At 35.4% G+C, this 19,210-nt stretch overlaps 1 protein-coding gene across 2 annotated transcripts in view; it reads right to left on the reverse strand.

The window, feature by feature from the left end:
* LOC144956677 (trafficking protein particle complex subunit 9-like) overlaps window positions 1-19,210 on the reverse strand; it is a 58,498-nt gene that overhangs the window by 16,775 nt on the left and 22,513 nt on the right. For both annotated transcript variants that reach the window (XM_078887330.1, XM_078887331.1), the window contains exons 9-15: window positions 14,019-14,112; window positions 11,550-11,735; window positions 10,138-10,289; window positions 7,688-7,773; window positions 4,821-4,947; window positions 3,040-3,295; window positions 200-288 (exon numbers count right to left, since the gene is read on the reverse strand). In XM_078887330.1, the coding sequence (XP_078743456.1) occupies window positions 200-288; window positions 3,040-3,295; window positions 4,821-4,947; window positions 7,688-7,773; window positions 10,138-10,289; window positions 11,550-11,735; window positions 14,019-14,112 (990 nt within the window). The remainder of the gene's footprint in view (window positions 1-199; window positions 289-3,039; window positions 3,296-4,820; window positions 4,948-7,687; window positions 7,774-10,137; window positions 10,290-11,549; window positions 11,736-14,018; window positions 14,113-19,210) is intronic.

A 19,210-nucleotide genomic window follows, 5' to 3' on the forward strand; every position in this document is an offset into this window, starting at 1 on the left:
TGTAAAAAGTTTATTGAATTTTATTGTATTCAATGTGAATGAAAATCAAACAAATTTGTATTTGAATGCTCATTCATGTGTACACAAGAGACTTAATAATTCGATTCCAGAGCATCCATTGAACTTGAACTTTTTTTCATCATTGCTATTTTTATTGTCATTTCTTTTTCTCAGACCCCCAAAAATCAGAATTGGGTACCTTTCAAATCCCCCTTTCCCTCCAACCAGACTTTGGCACTTTCCAGAGGCACTTCTGATGTATTCTGCAATGTGACCACACATTCTACACTGTAAACAAAAATAATATTTTGTTATTTACAGAGTATCTGTATAGAGCTATTGTAAAGTCTAATTTACTGTACTCATTATAAAAAAAATTGATAGTGTTATGGTGTTTGGTTGGCGTTTGAAGCTGTGACAAAATGAGATCAATATCAATCAACTTATTTTGAAAAAAAAATATAAAAGGATTTAAATTTTCATTTAAAAGCCAGGATCTGGCACCAAAAGAATAGCTGGAACAGATTCTTCAAGATAGGATGAAGTTGAAATTATTCTTTTAGTGACATTGTCTTGGCTTTTGGTCATTTGTCATTATCTGACCCAAGGAAACTGATATAAGCTAGATAATATATATATATATATATATATATATATTAATATTATATATATATATATATATATATATATATATATATATATATATATAATATATATATATATATATATATATAATATATATATATATATATATATATTATATATATATATATATATATATATATATATATATATATATATATATTATATATATATATATATATATATATATATATATATATATATATATATATTATATATATATATATATATATATAATATATATATATATATTATTATAATAATAATAATAATAATAATAATAATAATAATAATAATAATAATAATAATAATAATAATAATATATACCCATTTATACAGCCCTCATTCTCGTGTAAAACACAAGCTCTGGGCACTTTACAATATAAATTATCAATTTTGAGTGAAAAAAAACAACAAAAAATAAATGCAATGAATTCATAGCCAAATCAAGGATTCATAATGTCAATAAAAGCAAATACAGTAAAGATGTGTCTTGAGATTCTTTTTAAAGGCAGGTAAAGACTTACACTCCCTCAGACCACGTGGTAGTTCATTCCAAATCTTGGGGCCGAAACAAGCAAACAAGCTATCACCAAATTTTGTTCTTGATCTTTTCTCCGAAATTTTCGTTTGGTCATTACATGATCTTAAAGTGTAATGTTCAAATTTAAACATGACCACTGTACAAACAAATAATGAATCAAATGGTTTTAGCTGAAATGGTCAGTTTCTAAAAAATGTATTATAAACTGTTTGAACCAGTAATCCCGATATTGAGGGACAATCCTCAGAATACTAAATCCCTTAATCCCGATATTTTGGGACAATTCTCAGAAAGCTATATCCCTTAATCCCGATATTTTGGGACAATTCTTAGAATGCTATATTCCTTAATCCCGATATGTTGTGTCAATTCTTAAAAATACTATATCCCTTAATCCTGATATTTAAGGAAGAGACTACATGACTTCTTAACGCGCACATAGACAAGGGAGGCTAGAGTTTTTGAGTCTCCTGGAAGTAAATAAACAATTTTAAAAATAAAATTTCCTTTATTCATCCAATAGGGCAAATAGGGCAAAGAATGGTCCATTCCAAGGGAAGACTGGAATAAATCAGGTGGCAGCTGCAGTGCAGCACTGCAAACTGAGATAGGGCGAGGTGACTTGCTCAAGGCCACATAGCATAGCGAACTCGGAACCTTTTGGGTACGAAGCATAGACCGTACTGCTGAGCCATGCTGCCCCATGTTACAATGTTACTTGTGTCAAATATTTCTTATCATTGAAGGTGATGTAATATTTAATCAACAAAAGGACTAAATTTGTTTGTTTGTTTGTTTGTTTTTAAGGGTTTTACGGCGCTTGCAACACATTTAGGTCATATCAGCGCCAGTAAAAAGGAAGAAAATGGAATAGTAAAAAGTTCTAGAATTACAATTAAAGCACAAAAGAAAAGGTAAGACAAAGGGGAATTGGTTTAAATAGGGAACAGATGTAGATTCCAAGAGCACACCGTCAAAGTACTTAGTTTGAGATCACCTAAAAGTCTCATCCAGACACAAGCACAGGTCCCAACTAAGAGGAATACACTCAAATGTTTACCAATCATATAATATAATATGTAAACTAAACATAATACAATGCATAACAGAGAGATGATTTACAAGGAAATAAATATCATCTCCCAAAACTAACAATACATTTGACTGTTTCCCTCTCAGCCAGGGTATCCAGCCAGGACCAGGACAAAACCAAGTAATCTCATTCCAAGACAAAGACAGAAAGCATGTTGGAAAACAGATATAGGGGTTAGTAGACACAGTAAGTACCTCCCTGCCCACTATGGGAGGTCGGAAACCCCACCCAAGGACTATATTTCTTTCAAACACAATAACACAGTTTCTCCCATTACATTATACGGCAGATCTCTTTAAAAAATGAAAAAAAAAAAAAAGAATTTATTTGAAGGTCTTAAAATATAATTCATGAGCTCCAAGTTCTCAAAATAGATTTATCAAAACTCATCTCAGTTTTTACTATTTGGAATAATGCTGGCCTAATTTAACACTGGACACCAGAAGAAAAGGAACTAAGAGGAAGGCCCCAGGCAACTTGGGAGAACACTGGAGAGAGATATGAGAGAATGGGGAAGACCTGGAGGTTCCTGAAGATGATGGCCACAACAATCCTTCGTTGCTGCCCATTGGCCTAATTTATATCTAGTATCATACCTAATCCCATCTCTTTTGTTTCTCTCTTTTCTCAGCGCTCAAGCTATCTCTTATCAATGCTCAATATACAACTATATTTCCAATCTGTTGATGAACCCTGAAAGCTTTGAAAGCACAATGGACTCTTGATATGTTCAAATCAAACACCTCTTATCTTTTCTTACCTCTGACCGGCATATAGTATAACAGACCCTTTGTCAATAGCATCAGAGGTTACTTCTCCTCCTGTCTCTTTTGTATTAGAATCTGACAGAAGTGTTGATGCAGACACAGGTGATTTTGGCAATGAACATGACACAGTGATTTGGGGTAAACAAGGTATCACTTGAATTGAAATCTCCGTGAGGGGAGATGGCCTAAGGTTGGTCAGGTCTCGTAGTCTACAGTTATTTTTCACTCCAAATACGACAGTAGAGTAACCTTTAAAGAACAAACAAAAACAATTAGATGAATTAATTTTTGTGCTCACCTCCTCTTAAATGGATAGGATAATAAAATACTTGAAGGTAATATAAATAGATTAGAATGATTTAATTAAAAAAATATAGATGGCAGCTCTGATTATAAACAATATAGTACTAGTGATTTTTAAAAATGTTGTCTTCTTTCTTTTTCCTGAAAATTGAGCATAACATGAACGCAGATTTACTGGCTTCAACTGCACTATGATTAATTTTATCTTTTAGAATGGAAGCTATGCACAGTATCATTGTAATTCTCTTGAAGGATCAATGAAGTCAATCTTATCCTACAACAACAAAACAACAGCACCACCACCAAATATGCTTTAAATGTCACCATATCGCCCCTCCTCCCCCCTCATAATTCTAAGACAAAGTGAAACAGGAAAAAAAACTATAAACCCAAAAACGTTTTGAACACGAGTTGCATGCCAAATTTGAAAAAAAAAAAAAACATGTTTGAAGACCTTATCTCAATTCTGTCCCGTTACCAGATTACTTGCATCTCCTCTAAACACCCAATGAATTGGCAAGTGACAACCAACAAAGTAAATAAGCTACTGACGGTAAAGGGCATACATGATCCTCATACAGTCATCTTAACATTTATTCCTTTACTAATGAGCGATTAACAATTTGGAAAATTTGGAAAACAAAAATGTAATCATTAAAATAAAAAGAAATGAACGCTCAAATCAATTTGTATACTTAATGTAACAGACAGTAATTTGTATTGAACTTGAACACATAAATATTCAGAGTATGTTACAAAGCTTTCTGAATAATTGCTACAACAGTTTGAATTGAATAAAAAGAATGATTTTTTTTTCTTCTATTGAATTTGAGACATATTCTATGAATCTGACTCATGAATTGTCAATAAGCAAAAGCTGTGATGTATTCATCTGCATTTTTGTCGTGTCCCCTCATAGAGCATGTTTACCCTAATATACATATTTTAAAATAATTCCGTATTCTTATCTTTTAAATGTTGTTGATAATATGAGAGTGTTTTTTTTCATGATATATATTGCATGCCATGTATATTTTGCACCTAGATATATACTGTATGGGACAGGCGCTATATAAATAAATTACATTATTATTATTATTATTACCATGCAGTACAGTTCAATTTTAGCTGATCCATGTCTTATCAATTTGGTTTCACACTGGGCTCAAATATATTTTTTTTAAAAGAGTCACCTGGAATTATATACATATTTTGCAATGTACATTTTAAACTCACTGAATGCCTGAGATTTGCTAGATTTCCAATTTAACATCTTCCTAACAGGACACACTATCTGGGCTAATTTCAGATTGAAATTTAGTGAGCGAAGTAAATGTAAGAATCCTGTATCAAGACCCAGTTTATTAAGAAGGGATGATGGTTGAAGAGTGCTTAGATCAAAATGAGTACCCTAAAAGAACTGGTACAGATTATCCTAGGACAGAGTCTCATGTGTGACCATGACCCTCACCTTGAACCTTAAGATTTCCAGCTTCCTTTGGGATAACTTTCAGTTTAATTGTTGAAGACTTGGAAGATGGAGGAATGGTGGGACAGCCTGGGAAGACTTCAGCATCTAAATCTGACGTTATCAGAGCCTGGGAATAAAAGGATGCCAACCATTGTGAAAATATTTTAAAATTTCATTTTAGAAAACTATATATGTAGTTACCATCTCAAGCTGCTAATATGCTGAAATAGACCAAATGCAGAAAAATTTAATAAAAAGTAAAAATGATTGAGATTAATAAATTTGACTACCTTTTCGGAGGAATCATATCCTTGTTTTTTAATGGAAGCATAACAATTTATAATAAACAAAATAAAATTTTATAACCTACTTTCAGTCAATACTAGATCTTTCCATTTCCATCAAAAGACAAGTATTGACATGTGATTACAACTTAAACGAAGGCTGTGTCATAATTTAATACCATTACTGCTGTCTTGGTAGAGAGAGTTTAATCTGCATTTAAAATCATTTAATTAAGGGAAAATATTAGCAGGAATAAAATTAGATTCCCTATGAAGGGTTAAAATAGATGAACACGATGCAACCTGTACAGCATATTCTGTGACACTGTCACTAGGTCATCCAGCAACACGACTGTCCCCATCATTGTCCTCTTACTCAGCCCTTCTCCTCTCACACTTTACTGTGTCTTACAATCATGTGATCATTTCTCCCCCTATGCCATCCCATCTCATGTCAAAATGAACATTTTCTGCTCAGTTGTATGATGCAAACTGATACATGGGAGTCATTATATCAAGCAGAATCATAAAATGAGACATCAATAAATGGGGGTACACAGCGGTACACAGCACTCGGCATAGTGTTGTCTATATCGTTGAACAATATGGGGTTATTGGGCTGGCTAGTAAAAAAGACAGAGAATTACTCACAATCAACAGCTTGAAATTTTAGGCAAAGCAAGAATTTTAAATCTTAAAAATTTTAAAGACTTTATTTACTTGTTTCTATTGTATGTATGTATGTATGTATGTATGTATGTATGTATGTATGTATATATGTATGTATGTATGTATGTATGTATGTATGTATGTATGTGTCACTTCACTGGCTATCTGTTGAATTAAGAATAAAATACAAATTTGCTGTCCTTTGCTTAAAATATATTTAAGCTAACTTATTATATTATACTCTTCTTCCAGAATCTTGTGATCATCTCCTTTTAGTTGTTCCCAAAAAAGGGTCCACAAAGTTTTCTGATAGGCTTATTACTCATGCTGCCCTTTCTATTTGGAACTCTCTTCCAACTTCTATAAGAAAATGCAATACACAGGCCTGTAAATGGTTGGTGAAAAAATTGTCAGAACTTCTTGAAAACACGAAAATAGACCAGCAGGACAAAACTATGGATTAATAAATAAAACAACACAGATATGACATATCAATTGACTAGTCCAATCCTGCCATTTTCCCCCAACTCATTTATAATGAGGTCCTTATTTTATGGTAGATACCAAAAAAAATCCCAATTATTTGAGGGCCCACTCTGACTTTTAGTTGTAAAATGAAAGGAAGAGAACAATTCCTACCTTTTTTTGAAGGATGTGTAATCTAGTGCTTGACACCGGAAGCTGCTTCATCTTCACTCCTGTTTGTTTGTGTTAAATTTTTAACCTGATTCTTTAGTTTATTTGGATTAATTCTTATTAAAAAAAGAAGAAGAAGAAGAAGGAAAAGAAGAAGAATAGGTGCTGCAGTTGTGTGTGAAGGCAGGGGGAAAAAGAGAAAATTAAAACAATCATGGTCGTGAGGAAAGAATACATCCGCTGAGAGCTTCTGAAGAAGACTATATAATTGTAAGAAAAATAATTATTTCGCATTATTTTTCTCCGGTTGACTGATAAAAGAATTATATGGGGAGGAGAAAAGAAAGTCGGAGAAATGCATGTGAGTCGGTAGCAAAATAGAGAGAAACGGCCTGGTCCGACACACGTTGTGCATGCTAGTTATTTACTGACTAGGTGTGTGTTAGACGCGAACTCCTCTCTCGCTGACTGTGGCACAGTAGGCAGACAGTGAATACATCCATGCCTAGCGGAGCGTGTGGGTGGAATGGTAATATAGCTAACTGATAGACGGTCTACTTTTGTTTTGTTTTTCATGCGACAAATGAAAAAAATGTTGTTTTTTTTGTTTTTTTAAGTCGGCGTTTGAAACGGAATAAAAACTTATTTTTTCGAGGAAAGAAATAAAACTATTTTATTTTCTTTTTTGTTGGTTCTGACGGAAATCCGACAATAGTCAGAAGATTTACAGGCCTGAATACAGAACTAATTTTAAGGCAAATATCAAGACTTCCTTTATAAGAAAATATTTGATAGATTAAAATTGGTTTCCGTTATTGAATTTATTTTCTTGGCATGAATGCCTAAGGCAGGATTTGTGTATGACCTGTAATTGTAGCATTGATGTTTGTATTGAAAAGGCGCCTTGAGTTATTTGCAAATGGAATATGGGTAGTATAAATGATTTACAATATTATTATTAAATCAATATAGTTCCAAATTATACATGGTGTATCCATTTCAAAACGATGTAATTAGAGTATTGAACTTTTCCATGCTTAACTGCTGCTGTTGTTTTTTTCCTTATTTATTGTTAATTCGACGAATTGGCTGATTTCAGTCCATTTGCTCAGGATTAAACTCTCTCGAGTTAACCCTCATTGAAAATCAAACAAATTTGTTCAATTTTCCATGTATATGACCTCGAGAGAGTTAAAGGTCTATAATTGTGAATCATGATGGTCTTCTAGAGAACAGGAAATTTAGATTTGCCTCAAGGTTAATCTTCAATCTCCTTACCATTTGGGACACTTTGAGTTCATCAACGAGGGGATTGGACACTTGTAAAGTCGCTTCACACACATCACAACACACCCATTTGAAATCTGTGAACATTTTATGTATAAAGAGGAATTGTTATAAAAAAAACTAGATCTTTCATGAGAATTCTATATCCCTAGAGTCATAGTTAATTTCTATAAGAAGCTGAGTCTAAAGACATGTAAATAATGTATGAAGTGAGGAGTAAATCATTTTAGATTTACAGTTCAATGATTCTAAAAATCAGCATACTATCATTGTGCACAGTTTTCCCTAAAAGTTTGATCAAGCTACCAGCACAGGCTCCCACTAAGAGTAACAAACTCATAGGCACATTATACATTCAAAACAACAAATATAACTATACATAACAAAGAGATGATTTACAAGTAAAAAATATCATCACCCAAAACTTTAACTATATATTTGACTGTTTCCCTCTCAGCCAAGGGCTATGACAAGGGAAAGGACAAAACCAAGTAATCTCATTCCAAGACATAGACAGAAAGCAAGTTGGAAATCAGGTATAGAAGACACAGTAAGTGACCTCCCTGCCCACAATGGTAGGTTAGGAACTCCACCCAGATACGATATGCTAACATAATGCCAAATAACATTTCCTTTTTTCAAAACCAAATAGAGTCATACAAAATATCAAAATTGAATGTTGGTTGTATTGATGATGTGGTGGTGATGATTGTAGTAGTGGCGGTAGTGATGATGTGCTGGTCGCTGTTGCAGTGATGATGTGATAATGGTGGTGGTTCTAGTGGGTGTAGTGATGATGATGTGGTGTTAGAGTTAAGGTGGTATTCAGGGTTGCCAATTCAGGAGACAAAAATTTACTGAACTTTAATGAAAGCACATCCACCGACCACTATCTCAACGTTGAGCTCCAGTAAAAAGACATTATTTAGTTCTTACTTTTTTCCATTCAGCAGGATTGGAAATTCACTGAGGTTTTTTAACATACTGAATTCAGTAAATATATTGAAAATTGGCAACCATGGGTAGTAATAATGATGATGGGATGGTGGTGGTAGTATTATTAGTGATAGTAATGGTGGTAATGTGGCAGTGGTGGTTGGAGTAGTGATGGTACAGTCCACTCCGGAAAATTGCAAAACTTTGGGATCATCAAAAATGTTTCGATTAACCAAAGTTACAATTAATCGAAGTTGAGTTTCCTGTCCACTATTGCAACATTTTCCCACTCAGTTTACACAGGCTTGGGACAGTCCATGGCTTCAGTATCTTTGGACGATTTCAGATAAAATGATGGGGTACTGTTTTCACTACCGTTAGTTAGTTTTGATAGCAATTTTGATTTGACGTAAATTCAAACCAGTACTTGTACATATTGTTCTTAGTCCACCACAGACTGAGCAATTTGATTGAAACAAAAACCATATGGCAGCCCTTTATAGATTTTGGCAAGCAAAAGCAGCTTTGGTGCAAGCCGACATCTTATTTTGATTCGATTAACTTTTATTCTTTTGTTCTCAACATTTGTAAGAGGAAAAGAGATTAGCCGTGATGAGAGGCAATAAGCTCTCACCAAACCCATTAGTCAATATGCATATTGTCAATCGCTAAACAAAGGACATCACTCTCAAATCTCTCCTGCTCCTTACAACTGTTATTGTCTACCTGTTGTCTAGACTATGCCCGATCCCCTCGCCTCCTATCTAATAGTCATAGATGACCTCAAAAACCTATACTGCAGTGTTCTGCCCTATTTAAACCCAACCCACTCTTGATTCATCCACATGTCATGATTTCACCCATAAATTTAATCATGAGATTTTGTTTGATTGATTTCTTGCATTTACCACTTTTAGAGGTCGAAAATTTGTTGCAATTAACCAAAGTTTGTTGCAATTAACTTGTGACTTTTATATAAATTTAATTCCATTTCTGAAGAAATGTTGCGATTAACCGAAAGTTGCAATTACCCGAGTTGCGATTATCCGGAGTGGACTGTAGTAATGATGATGATTTATTGATGGTAGTGGTAATGATGATGAAGATATTTTGGTAGTGGATATATCAGTGGTGGATGTGATGATGACTTGGTGATTGTTGTAGTAGTGGTAGATGATGATGATGATTTTGATGTGTTGGTGGTGGTTTTAATTGCGGCAGTGAAGATGCTATTGTGGTGGCTGTGATGACACTGAAAGAGGTGGAGACTTTTCTTGAAACCATAAGACCCCATCAGAATTGGACTGAAGTTACTGCAATCCAGAATTTTTTTTTTGTCGTTTAAGACCAGAATTTTTCTGATGAAACCGAAGTTTTGGCATCTCTAGAATATGCTTGACTTTACACAGATCCACAGATTGAGCAAATATTGGCACCATGATACCTAGGCTAGTAAAATATGCAATAACTACAGAAAAATCTTCATATATCCCTCCTCAACAAACCTGGTCGACTGTCATCAGCCTTTGAGCTTGATAATGATAATGGTGTGTAGATAAAAATTCCAGAGGATCCAACACCATCTTCTTTATCATTGCCAGCTCCTTGTAGTTTGTGGGGCTGGAGATGACGACTCGGTGGTAGCAATTTGAAAGACCTGAAAAAAAAAAAAAAAATTTTTTTAATGTAATATTTCAACAGGAAAAAAAACCCCATTGTTATATTGAGCATATGTGACTAACTACAAAAGGAGATTTATTACAAATGTCATTTTCAAACCGACATAAAATGGAATCTTGTAGAAATCGCAATGAAAAAAAAAAAAAAAAAGAAATAATGACTAACTTAACTGCCCAAGATCCCCAAATAATGATTATTGGATTCAAAAGCCACCAGAAGCATAACATGGCCCTTCTCAAAGTTGATCAAATTGGAATTAACAAAATCAGTGGTGTGAAATAAAGAATTATGATGAAAAATTAACCAAAACGAAAACACAAACGAACACAATACCTGACTTAATAGTTGTTAGTATTATTTTCAAATTCTTATTTACTTATTATTATGTTTAAAGATTGTTGCTTGTATAATAACTGAGTAGTATTGATATCAAATTAATTTTTTGGTGCTGAGCGTCAATTTTTATTTTTTTTCTATGTAATAATTGAATAGGTATGCATTTAAATATGCTACATAATTGAATTTGAAATTGCATACCTGTTGGTACCTGCAAATGAGTGTGTGTATTTTCAAACATTGTAAACTGAGCAACAAATTGCCTCTAAGGACAATAAAAATCATATTATTATTATTATTATTGTTATCATCATCAAAACACATTGCAAATGGGCTGGGCTATTTACAAGCATTTAATCTCCTGAGTTGAATGGGATATCATATTTCCAATGGAGATTTACTACTCTGGAACTTATGCTAATTAGGGTGGATTTTCATACTGAACAAAAAGTGATACCATGTAAAAACATGCATTATCCATCATCAACTGATGGAAATAAAATAACCTGACCTAATATAACAAGAATTTTACCGGGGAAAAAAATTATTTTGACCATGAAATGTTTTTGATATTTATTGTCAAAAAGTGGGCCAAGAATGAAAATATCAGTAAAACTCAAAATCAACAATTTTTAAATCATTGTTGATTTTCACTGTTGACTTTCTCATTAAATCTGGTAAAAAATTCTTCAAATTACACTTGAGCCCTATCTAAAGTAAAAGGTAGAAAGCAAAAATCACTGCTTCAGAAACCAGGATAAATCCCCAGTTCCTTGGGCATGACCGATTTTTCCCTAGTCTTTGGTGAACATTTTCACAATATATTAAAGATTTTATGCTATGAATACCATAAATATTGCACCCATATCTGATTCTTAGTGGTCCAGAAAATTTTACCTACCTGACAGTTGGCAGTGAAAAGAGGACAACAGGGGGAAGGATAGGCCCATGATCCAGGGCCAGGGGCTTGGTGGTAGCCACATCTGTAGGGCATTTAGCTGTTAAGGTAGCCAAACCACTCAAAGCTTCTCGCTGGTCAGCCACAGTTAGAAATGGCAGCATTCGATGTACCAATAGAGTCATGTGCCTAAAATGAGATAAGAAAAAAGAATGACTTTTGAAAACTTGTCTTTTAAATCTGGAAATAAATTAAGGTAAAAGAAATGAATGAAGTATCATGGCTATAATCTTATGTGACAAGTTTTATTATCTGTATGATATTGCATCCCCTCGCCCCCCCCCCCCCCACCCCCCTCTCACATTGTTACTGTAAAGTGTTTGAGCCTGTAAGTAATGGAGAATACTAATGGACTTTGGGACCTTTTTATTTAATATCAAAACTAAAAACTGTTTATTTTCATTTTCAGTCTTCAGGACAAATCATATATGAAGTGAATTGAGTGATAAGGTACATCAAGTACAACAACAGGCCATTTTTACGGTTTTCTAAAACTACTCTTTATTTCCTGTTTATGTAAGGGACGTAACTAAGATAATGATTATTTCCCTTTAATCTATTACATCCCTCCTCCCTTAGTTTCTTTTATTCCCTTTAATAATCAAAACCATTAAAAGCAAATGTCTTTTAAAGAGACTAACTTATAACAATCCATAGCCACTAATATAATGTGACCTTGTTCAATTGTGGTAATATTATTAGATAAAGAATGAAATACAAAAGAAGCAGTGCATAAAATACAACATGAAATTAAAAGTTACTATCTAATACTAGTTGTACATATGATTATGGTCATAGCAATCATGATTAATCAAGCATGATATTCATTTTACTAAATATCTAATCTCTCTGGCGCCTTAATCTTACGTGCTGATCTTCTAAGTGGTTGTTGAATTGGTGACTTCATAATCGTACTCTGACTACCAGTCTCAGTCCTCAATTCAAGTGATGGTGAGTAACCAGTTGCAGCACCAGTTTCTGTTTCTAAGTTTCTTGGAATTGGAACCATTGTTTCTGGTTCATTGAGTTCAATTACAACAGGAACGTGAGGTTCTGGACTAGCCTGAACAGGTGGTGTAACTAGACCAGACCTGTGGTTGGTTTTTGCGCATGTTACCCTTATCTGATCTGCATGCCTACGGATGACTAACCCATCACAAGTTTTTACTTTGTATGATACTGGCCCAGTGCTTTGCACAATCTCTCCAGGTATCCATTTCTCACCTCTCCCAAAGTTCTTCACATACACCCTGTCATTTATCTCAAACTCTGTCAATGGCAGTTTTGTCATAGTTATATTTTTGTGTTTGTTGATGCTGGAACACTGATTTTTGTGCTGTTGGGTGGAGCAAATCAAGATGAGTCTTCATTTTTCTCCCATACAATAATTCACAAGGGAAACACCAGTTGTAACATGTGGAGTACTGCGGTATTTGGTCAGAAACCTGTTAACTCTTTCTCGAAGGGAAAATTTGGAACCCATCTTTATTATAGCAGATTTAAAGACTCCCACAGCCTTTTCAGCTAACCCATTTCCAGCAGGATGATATGGTGAAGTGGTAATGTGCTCTATGCCATTTGTAGTGCAAAACATTTTGAATTCATTAGCTGTAAAACTAGGACCATTATCTGAAACAATTTGATCAGGTAACCCATGAGAAGCAAATATCTCTTTTAGTTCTACAATAGTATCAGCTGCTGTAATTGTGTTCATTGTCTTCACATCCAACCATTTTGAATGAGAATCAATTACAATTAGGAACATCTTGTTCATGAAGGGGCCTGCAAAGTCGATATGGATGCGTTTCCATGGCTCTATGGGCAAATCCCAATTTTGCAAGGGAGCTTTTGCTCCTCTAAACTTAATTCAAGCTTTCTGTGTTTGAAAGGTTATGATTATTTCCCTTTAATCTATTACAATATAACTGAGGAGCGTTTTGGAAAACAAATTTTACATTCAGTATGGTATGTACTTAACGGATTTTGTACTTGTCTCTGTGTGAGATATATGTAAAGTGCAAACAGCGCCACAATATCTAATTATTTACATTCAAAGACTATATAAAAATGTTTTATAATCATTGTTTAATGGATGATTAAACAAAACAAACCTAACAACAGCTTTGTAAGCTATCCTCAAATATCTCATGGTGAAGAGAATGGAGAGGAATTTTTTTTCTTTGTTTAATCACAGAAATCATGTTTAAAAACCTATAAGAAGACGAGCGTCCTGTCAAATAATGCCTGTTATGAATCAAAATGATTAAAATTAAGCCTATGTATAAAATATTTCTAACATAATATGTTGAGGGAAATTATATCTTATCTTATCTAATTTATACATTGAAGCTGTGGGTGACAAATGTGCTTAGTTATTTCAACTGTCCAATTTATAAGAAAAGATACACAGACCTGACAGCCACCTCTGGGTTGTTGGTTCTTCTGGCAGCAAAGACTAGTTCATGCAACACTCTATATTGCAGGACAGGCCAACCTTGAGGGTGATCTATAGAGAAAAGATAAGACGACAACCCTTAAGTAAAAAATTAAAAAAAAAATTATGCCCTTCCACCAATTCATAAGATATCTTTGCCTAGGCATTCCATGATGTCAACAGGAATCACCCATATTGTCCAAGTGAGCAAATTGGGGGTTGATAATCTTGCCCAAGGAAAAAAACGAAAGTGCCTGAAGCGGGGCTCGCACCCGGGGCCTTCAGGGTCACAGTGCAATCACTTAACCACTCGGCCACTTCGCCCCCTTAAGAAAAGTGAAGAGAAAACCAAATTTATAGAATCAGGTAAACTTCTATACATTTGCACCTAATCAGTGGGTAACAGGTTAACTGAAATGTGACTTTACTCTATCATATTTTATCAAAAAGCAAAGCATATTCAGGCCTGTAAATGGTTGGTGAAAAAATTGTCGGAACTTTTTGAACATGCGTAAATAGACACAACAGAACAAAAATATGGACACAACCCAGATATGAAACGTCAATTGACTAGTCAAATCATGTCACTTTCCCCTACTTATTTATAACGAGGTCCTTATTTTATGGTACCAAAAAAAAAATCCCAATTATTTGAGGGCCCAGGTCTGAGTTAATAAAATGAAAGGAAGAGAACAATTCCTACCCTTTTGAATGATGTGCATCTCGTGCTTGATGACACAGGAAGCTGCGTATCTTCGCTCCTGTTTGTGTTAAATGTTTACGCTGATTCTTTCGTTTATTTGGATTAATTCTTGAAGAAGAAGAAGAGAAGAAAGAAGAAGAAAAGAAGAAGAAGAAGAAGAAGAAGAAGAAGAAGAAGAAGAAGAAGAAGAAGAGAAGAAGAAGAAAAAAAAAAGAAGAAGAAGAAGAAGATGAGGTGGTGCGGTCGTGTGAGAGCTTTCGAAGAAGAATATATATTTCGAAGAAAAATAATTATTTCGCATTTTTTTTTATTCCGTCTCACATCCAGACGGAACCAAAGAAATATGACTTGACTTACTGACTGACTTAGATGCCTTTCGCGTCTCGACCGAAAGATCGGGTCGCCTTGGCTGTTTCCAGTATTTCCTGTGTGAGGTGTCTCCAATATTGCCGGTCCTCTGCTAGGTCTCAGATTTTCAAGGTCCCCTGCCGTTATGAGACTAATGCTTTGTCCAAGTGTTGTGAGGTTTTTGTTTAGGATCACAGGGAGTGCTGTGATCGGTCTTCCTCTGAAAAGGTTCCCGTGTTTTTGGAATTATCCCGACATGGCTTGGTTAGCTGGTATGTTTTTGTCCCTGCGTAGTATGTGACCGAAAAGTTGCCATCGTTGTTGTAAAATGTCAAGGGAGATTGGTCTTTCTTTTGTGATCTTATAGAGTGATTCATTTGAGATCTTTTTTGGGTATTTGATGTCCAGTACCCTTCTTAGCTGTGTGCGATGGAAGGCATCCAGATGTTCTTCTTCGGATTTTGTCAACGCCCAAGTGCCGCAGTTATACAGAAGTACCGGTTTTACAAGAGCATGGTACAGTTTCAGTTTGGTTTTTCTCTTTATTTTGTCACCTCTAATCCATACATTGGTGAGTTTACTGAGTGCGGCGTTTGATAGCTGTTTTCTTCTTTGTACATCCTCGGTGTCTCCAATTAGTGAGCTGACTTTCTTTGTTCTTTTCCATTCCTCTTTGTTCCTCGATATTGTTGTAAATTCGGTTTTATTGGCATTGACTTGGAGGTTATATTTCATGAGGGTATTTTGTATGATGTCTATATTTGCTGGTGTTGATCGAATAAAATCGACATCATCTGCATAGGCGATTTCTCTAGGGATTGCATTCTCAATATGAGTCGTTGGTTTTGGAATGACTTTTCGAACTTCTTTCAGAGCGTGTTCTAAGTATATTGTGAACAGAATCGGGCTCAGACTATCTCCTTGGGGGGTCCCGATGTTACTTTCGAACTGCGTCTGTTTTGTGGCCCCGTATATCCTTGGTTGTATCTTTGTGTTGCTGAGGAGAAATCGGATTATTCGGAGCTCGTCTTCGTCTACTATGTCTGTTAATATCTCCAAAAGTTTTCCTCTGTCGATCGTATCAAAGGCTGCGGACATATCGATTCCGGTTATTGTTATGGATATGTTTTCTTTGAGTGCCTTTGCTGCCAACCATTTATGTGTCCATACAACGTCCGATGTGCTTCGGTCTTGGCGAAACCCGCTTTGGCTAAATAACGCATCGTCTATGTTCAAAGCAACGAAATCTCTGAACCGAAAACCATTCGAGAACCCAAAACTACAGGATAAATTTGGCAAACAGACAACAAATCCCAACGATATCCTTGACATTGTAACTGACCACTTCCAGCAGAAATTTCACAAACAAGTCTCACAAATATCGCCCTTCTCAGGAAACCCTAGAGACCTAAACAACCGCATCACAACAACTGAAGTTAGAAATAGCATAAAGTGCCTAAACAATAACAGATCCCCAGGCGAAGATGAAATTCCCGCTGAATTGCTGAAATGCGGTACCCTCTCCCTGGATCTGAGCATTGCAAACATAATGAACAAAACATTCTCAACACACAAAGACTGGGACATAAACAGCGGTGTCCTAATTACAATACAAAAACCAGGAAAAACGAAAGGACCCGTAAACAACCTGCGCCCAATAACATTACTGAATACCATAAGAAAAACACTGTCAACTATTGTCCTCAACAGAATTAGACCGAAAATAGAAAAATATCTATCACATAGCCAAAGCGGGTTTCGCCAAGACCGAAGCACATCGGACGTTGTATGGACACATAAATGGTTGGCAGCAAAGAAATATAGAGACTGAGAAATAAGAACCGGAGATATGCATGTGTGTTGGTAGCAAAATAGAGAGAAACCTTCCAGTCCGGTTCGACACACTTCTGTGTGTGCGTTATTTACTGACTAGGTGTGTGTCTGTGTGAAGACGACTCGCGAAAACTTTGTGACCCACTCTCACTGGCTGTGGCACAGTAGCCAGGCAGTGAATACATGCACGTCAAGCGGAGCGTGTAGGTGGCATGATCAGGGGTGAGAATGACTGGTCACAAAAAAGGAGGAAATTTTTCATCGTGAAGATCATGACCCATCCATGCGACCATAACCTATAAATTTGAATTTCACTAAAATTTACTGAGATGCGATCCAAAATTTGTCTCGCAGCAATTTCTAACACGACTCGGTGGAATTTCAAAAGTTGAAAGTGTAATTACAACATTTGGTGGTTGTAGTAGGGATGATGATGTGGTGGTAGTTGTAGTAATAGCAGTGGTAGGGATGATGTGGTAGTGATTGTAGTAGCTGTGGTAGGAATGATGATGTGGTGGTAGTTGTAGTAGTAGTGGTGGTAGGGATGATGTTGTGGTGGTTGTAGTAATGGTAGTAGGGTTGATGATGTGGTGGTGGTTGTAGTAGTAGTGGTGGTAGGGATGATGTTGTGGTGGTTGTAGTAGTAGTGGTGGTAGGGATGATGGTTTGGTGGTGGTTGTAGTAGTGGTGGTGGTAGGGATGACCGTTGTAGTAGTAGTAGTGGTAGGGATGATGATGAGGTGGTGGTTGTAGTAGTGGTAGTAGGGTTGATGATGTGGTGGTGGTTGTAGTAGTAGTGGTGGTAGGGATGATGATGTAGTGGTGGTTGAAGTAGTAGTGGTGGTGGGGATGACGTGGTGCTATTTGTAGTTGTAGTGGTGGTAGGGATGATGATGTGGTGGTGATTGTAAAAGTAGTGGTGGTAGAGATGTTGATGTAGTGGTTTTGGTGAGTGTTTTTTTTATTCAGTGATGATAATAGCAATTGTCAAAAAGGAGGAACATTTCTCGTCTATCGATCAAACACAAGCAAAGAAACCTAGTATTAGTCAGCTTATAAATACAACCAAGAATCTCTCAAATTTAAAGCCATAGTCAAGTAAAAATAAAGTTAAACTAACCAACCACCATTGCTTGTTCTAATATCATTTTATAACCAGATGATTTAGTCGTGCGAAAGAAGTAAAAGAGAGAGAGAAAGATAGAAGAGAGACACAGTGCTTGGTCGGGAGGAAGACTCTTTACAGAATACTTATGTATTGACCTTTTGAATTCTTCGAAAAAAAAAAAGAGAGAGAGAGAGAGAGAGAGAGAGAGAGAGAGAGAGGAGAGAGAGAGAGAGAGAGAGGAGAGAGAGAGAGAGAGAGAGAGAGAGAGAGAGAGATTTAAAAGGTAATAGGTACCTACAACAGGGAAAAAAAATCCAGACCCATTTGTCCCTCCCCTTCCCCTTCAACCATCAACTAACTAATCAAAGAACACTACTGGTCGTCTGTGTCTATTGTGCCATACTGTCTGGCCCAACGTCAGAAAAACGGGACGTCACTAAATTTCACGAGACTGAGCACAGGTGTCAAAATATGACATATGACATAATGGTGATTTTGTGGTTTTGAGGAAAATGTTTGACACGGCAAATTTGAAAAAGGAGGAAATGTGATGGGATGGGCGGAGATAAACTACCATTTAGGCGGAAATCCGCCTTTAGGCGGAAGATTCTCAGCCTTGATGATAATATTATAGCTAACAGATAGACGGCAAGTTTTGCTTTGTCTTTGATGCAACAAATGAAATTTTTTTTTTTTTTTTTAAAGTCGGCATTTGAAACGGAATAAAATCTATTTTTTTCGAGGAACGAAATAAAAGTCTTTTATTTTCTTTTTTATTGGTTCTGTTCTTTGACGTTACGAATTTTATTTTTACTATTTTTTTTTTTTTAAATATTAGCACTTAAGAGCAAAATCGTGCTGTCGGAAATCCGACATTAGACGAAGATTTACAAGCCTGCATATTTTTTCTTGCATTATTAAAAAAATATTCATTTTATCTTCAAAAAGAAGGATGTAAAAGCAGTAAAAACCAGTTGATCAGAAATACAAGGGACCACGTTATCTATTCTATTCCAGTTTGGACATAATTTGGTTTCAGTATAATTACTGAACATGAGAAGAAAATCTGGCATATTACTCAATTACAGTTGTCTATTATACACTCCAGCGTGGTTTCCACGAACTCATTCGAATGTCCCAAATGTTATCCTTATTATTCTTTGTTATCATTCCATTGC

This window comes from Berghia stephanieae, chromosome 11, assembly GCF_034508935.2.
Source record: "Berghia stephanieae isolate SIO BIC M18660-M18661 chromosome 11, UCSD_Bste_1.3, whole genome shotgun sequence".
In the NCBI taxonomy this organism is placed as follows: Eukaryota; Metazoa; Mollusca; class Gastropoda; order Nudibranchia; family Aeolidiidae; genus Berghia; species Berghia stephanieae.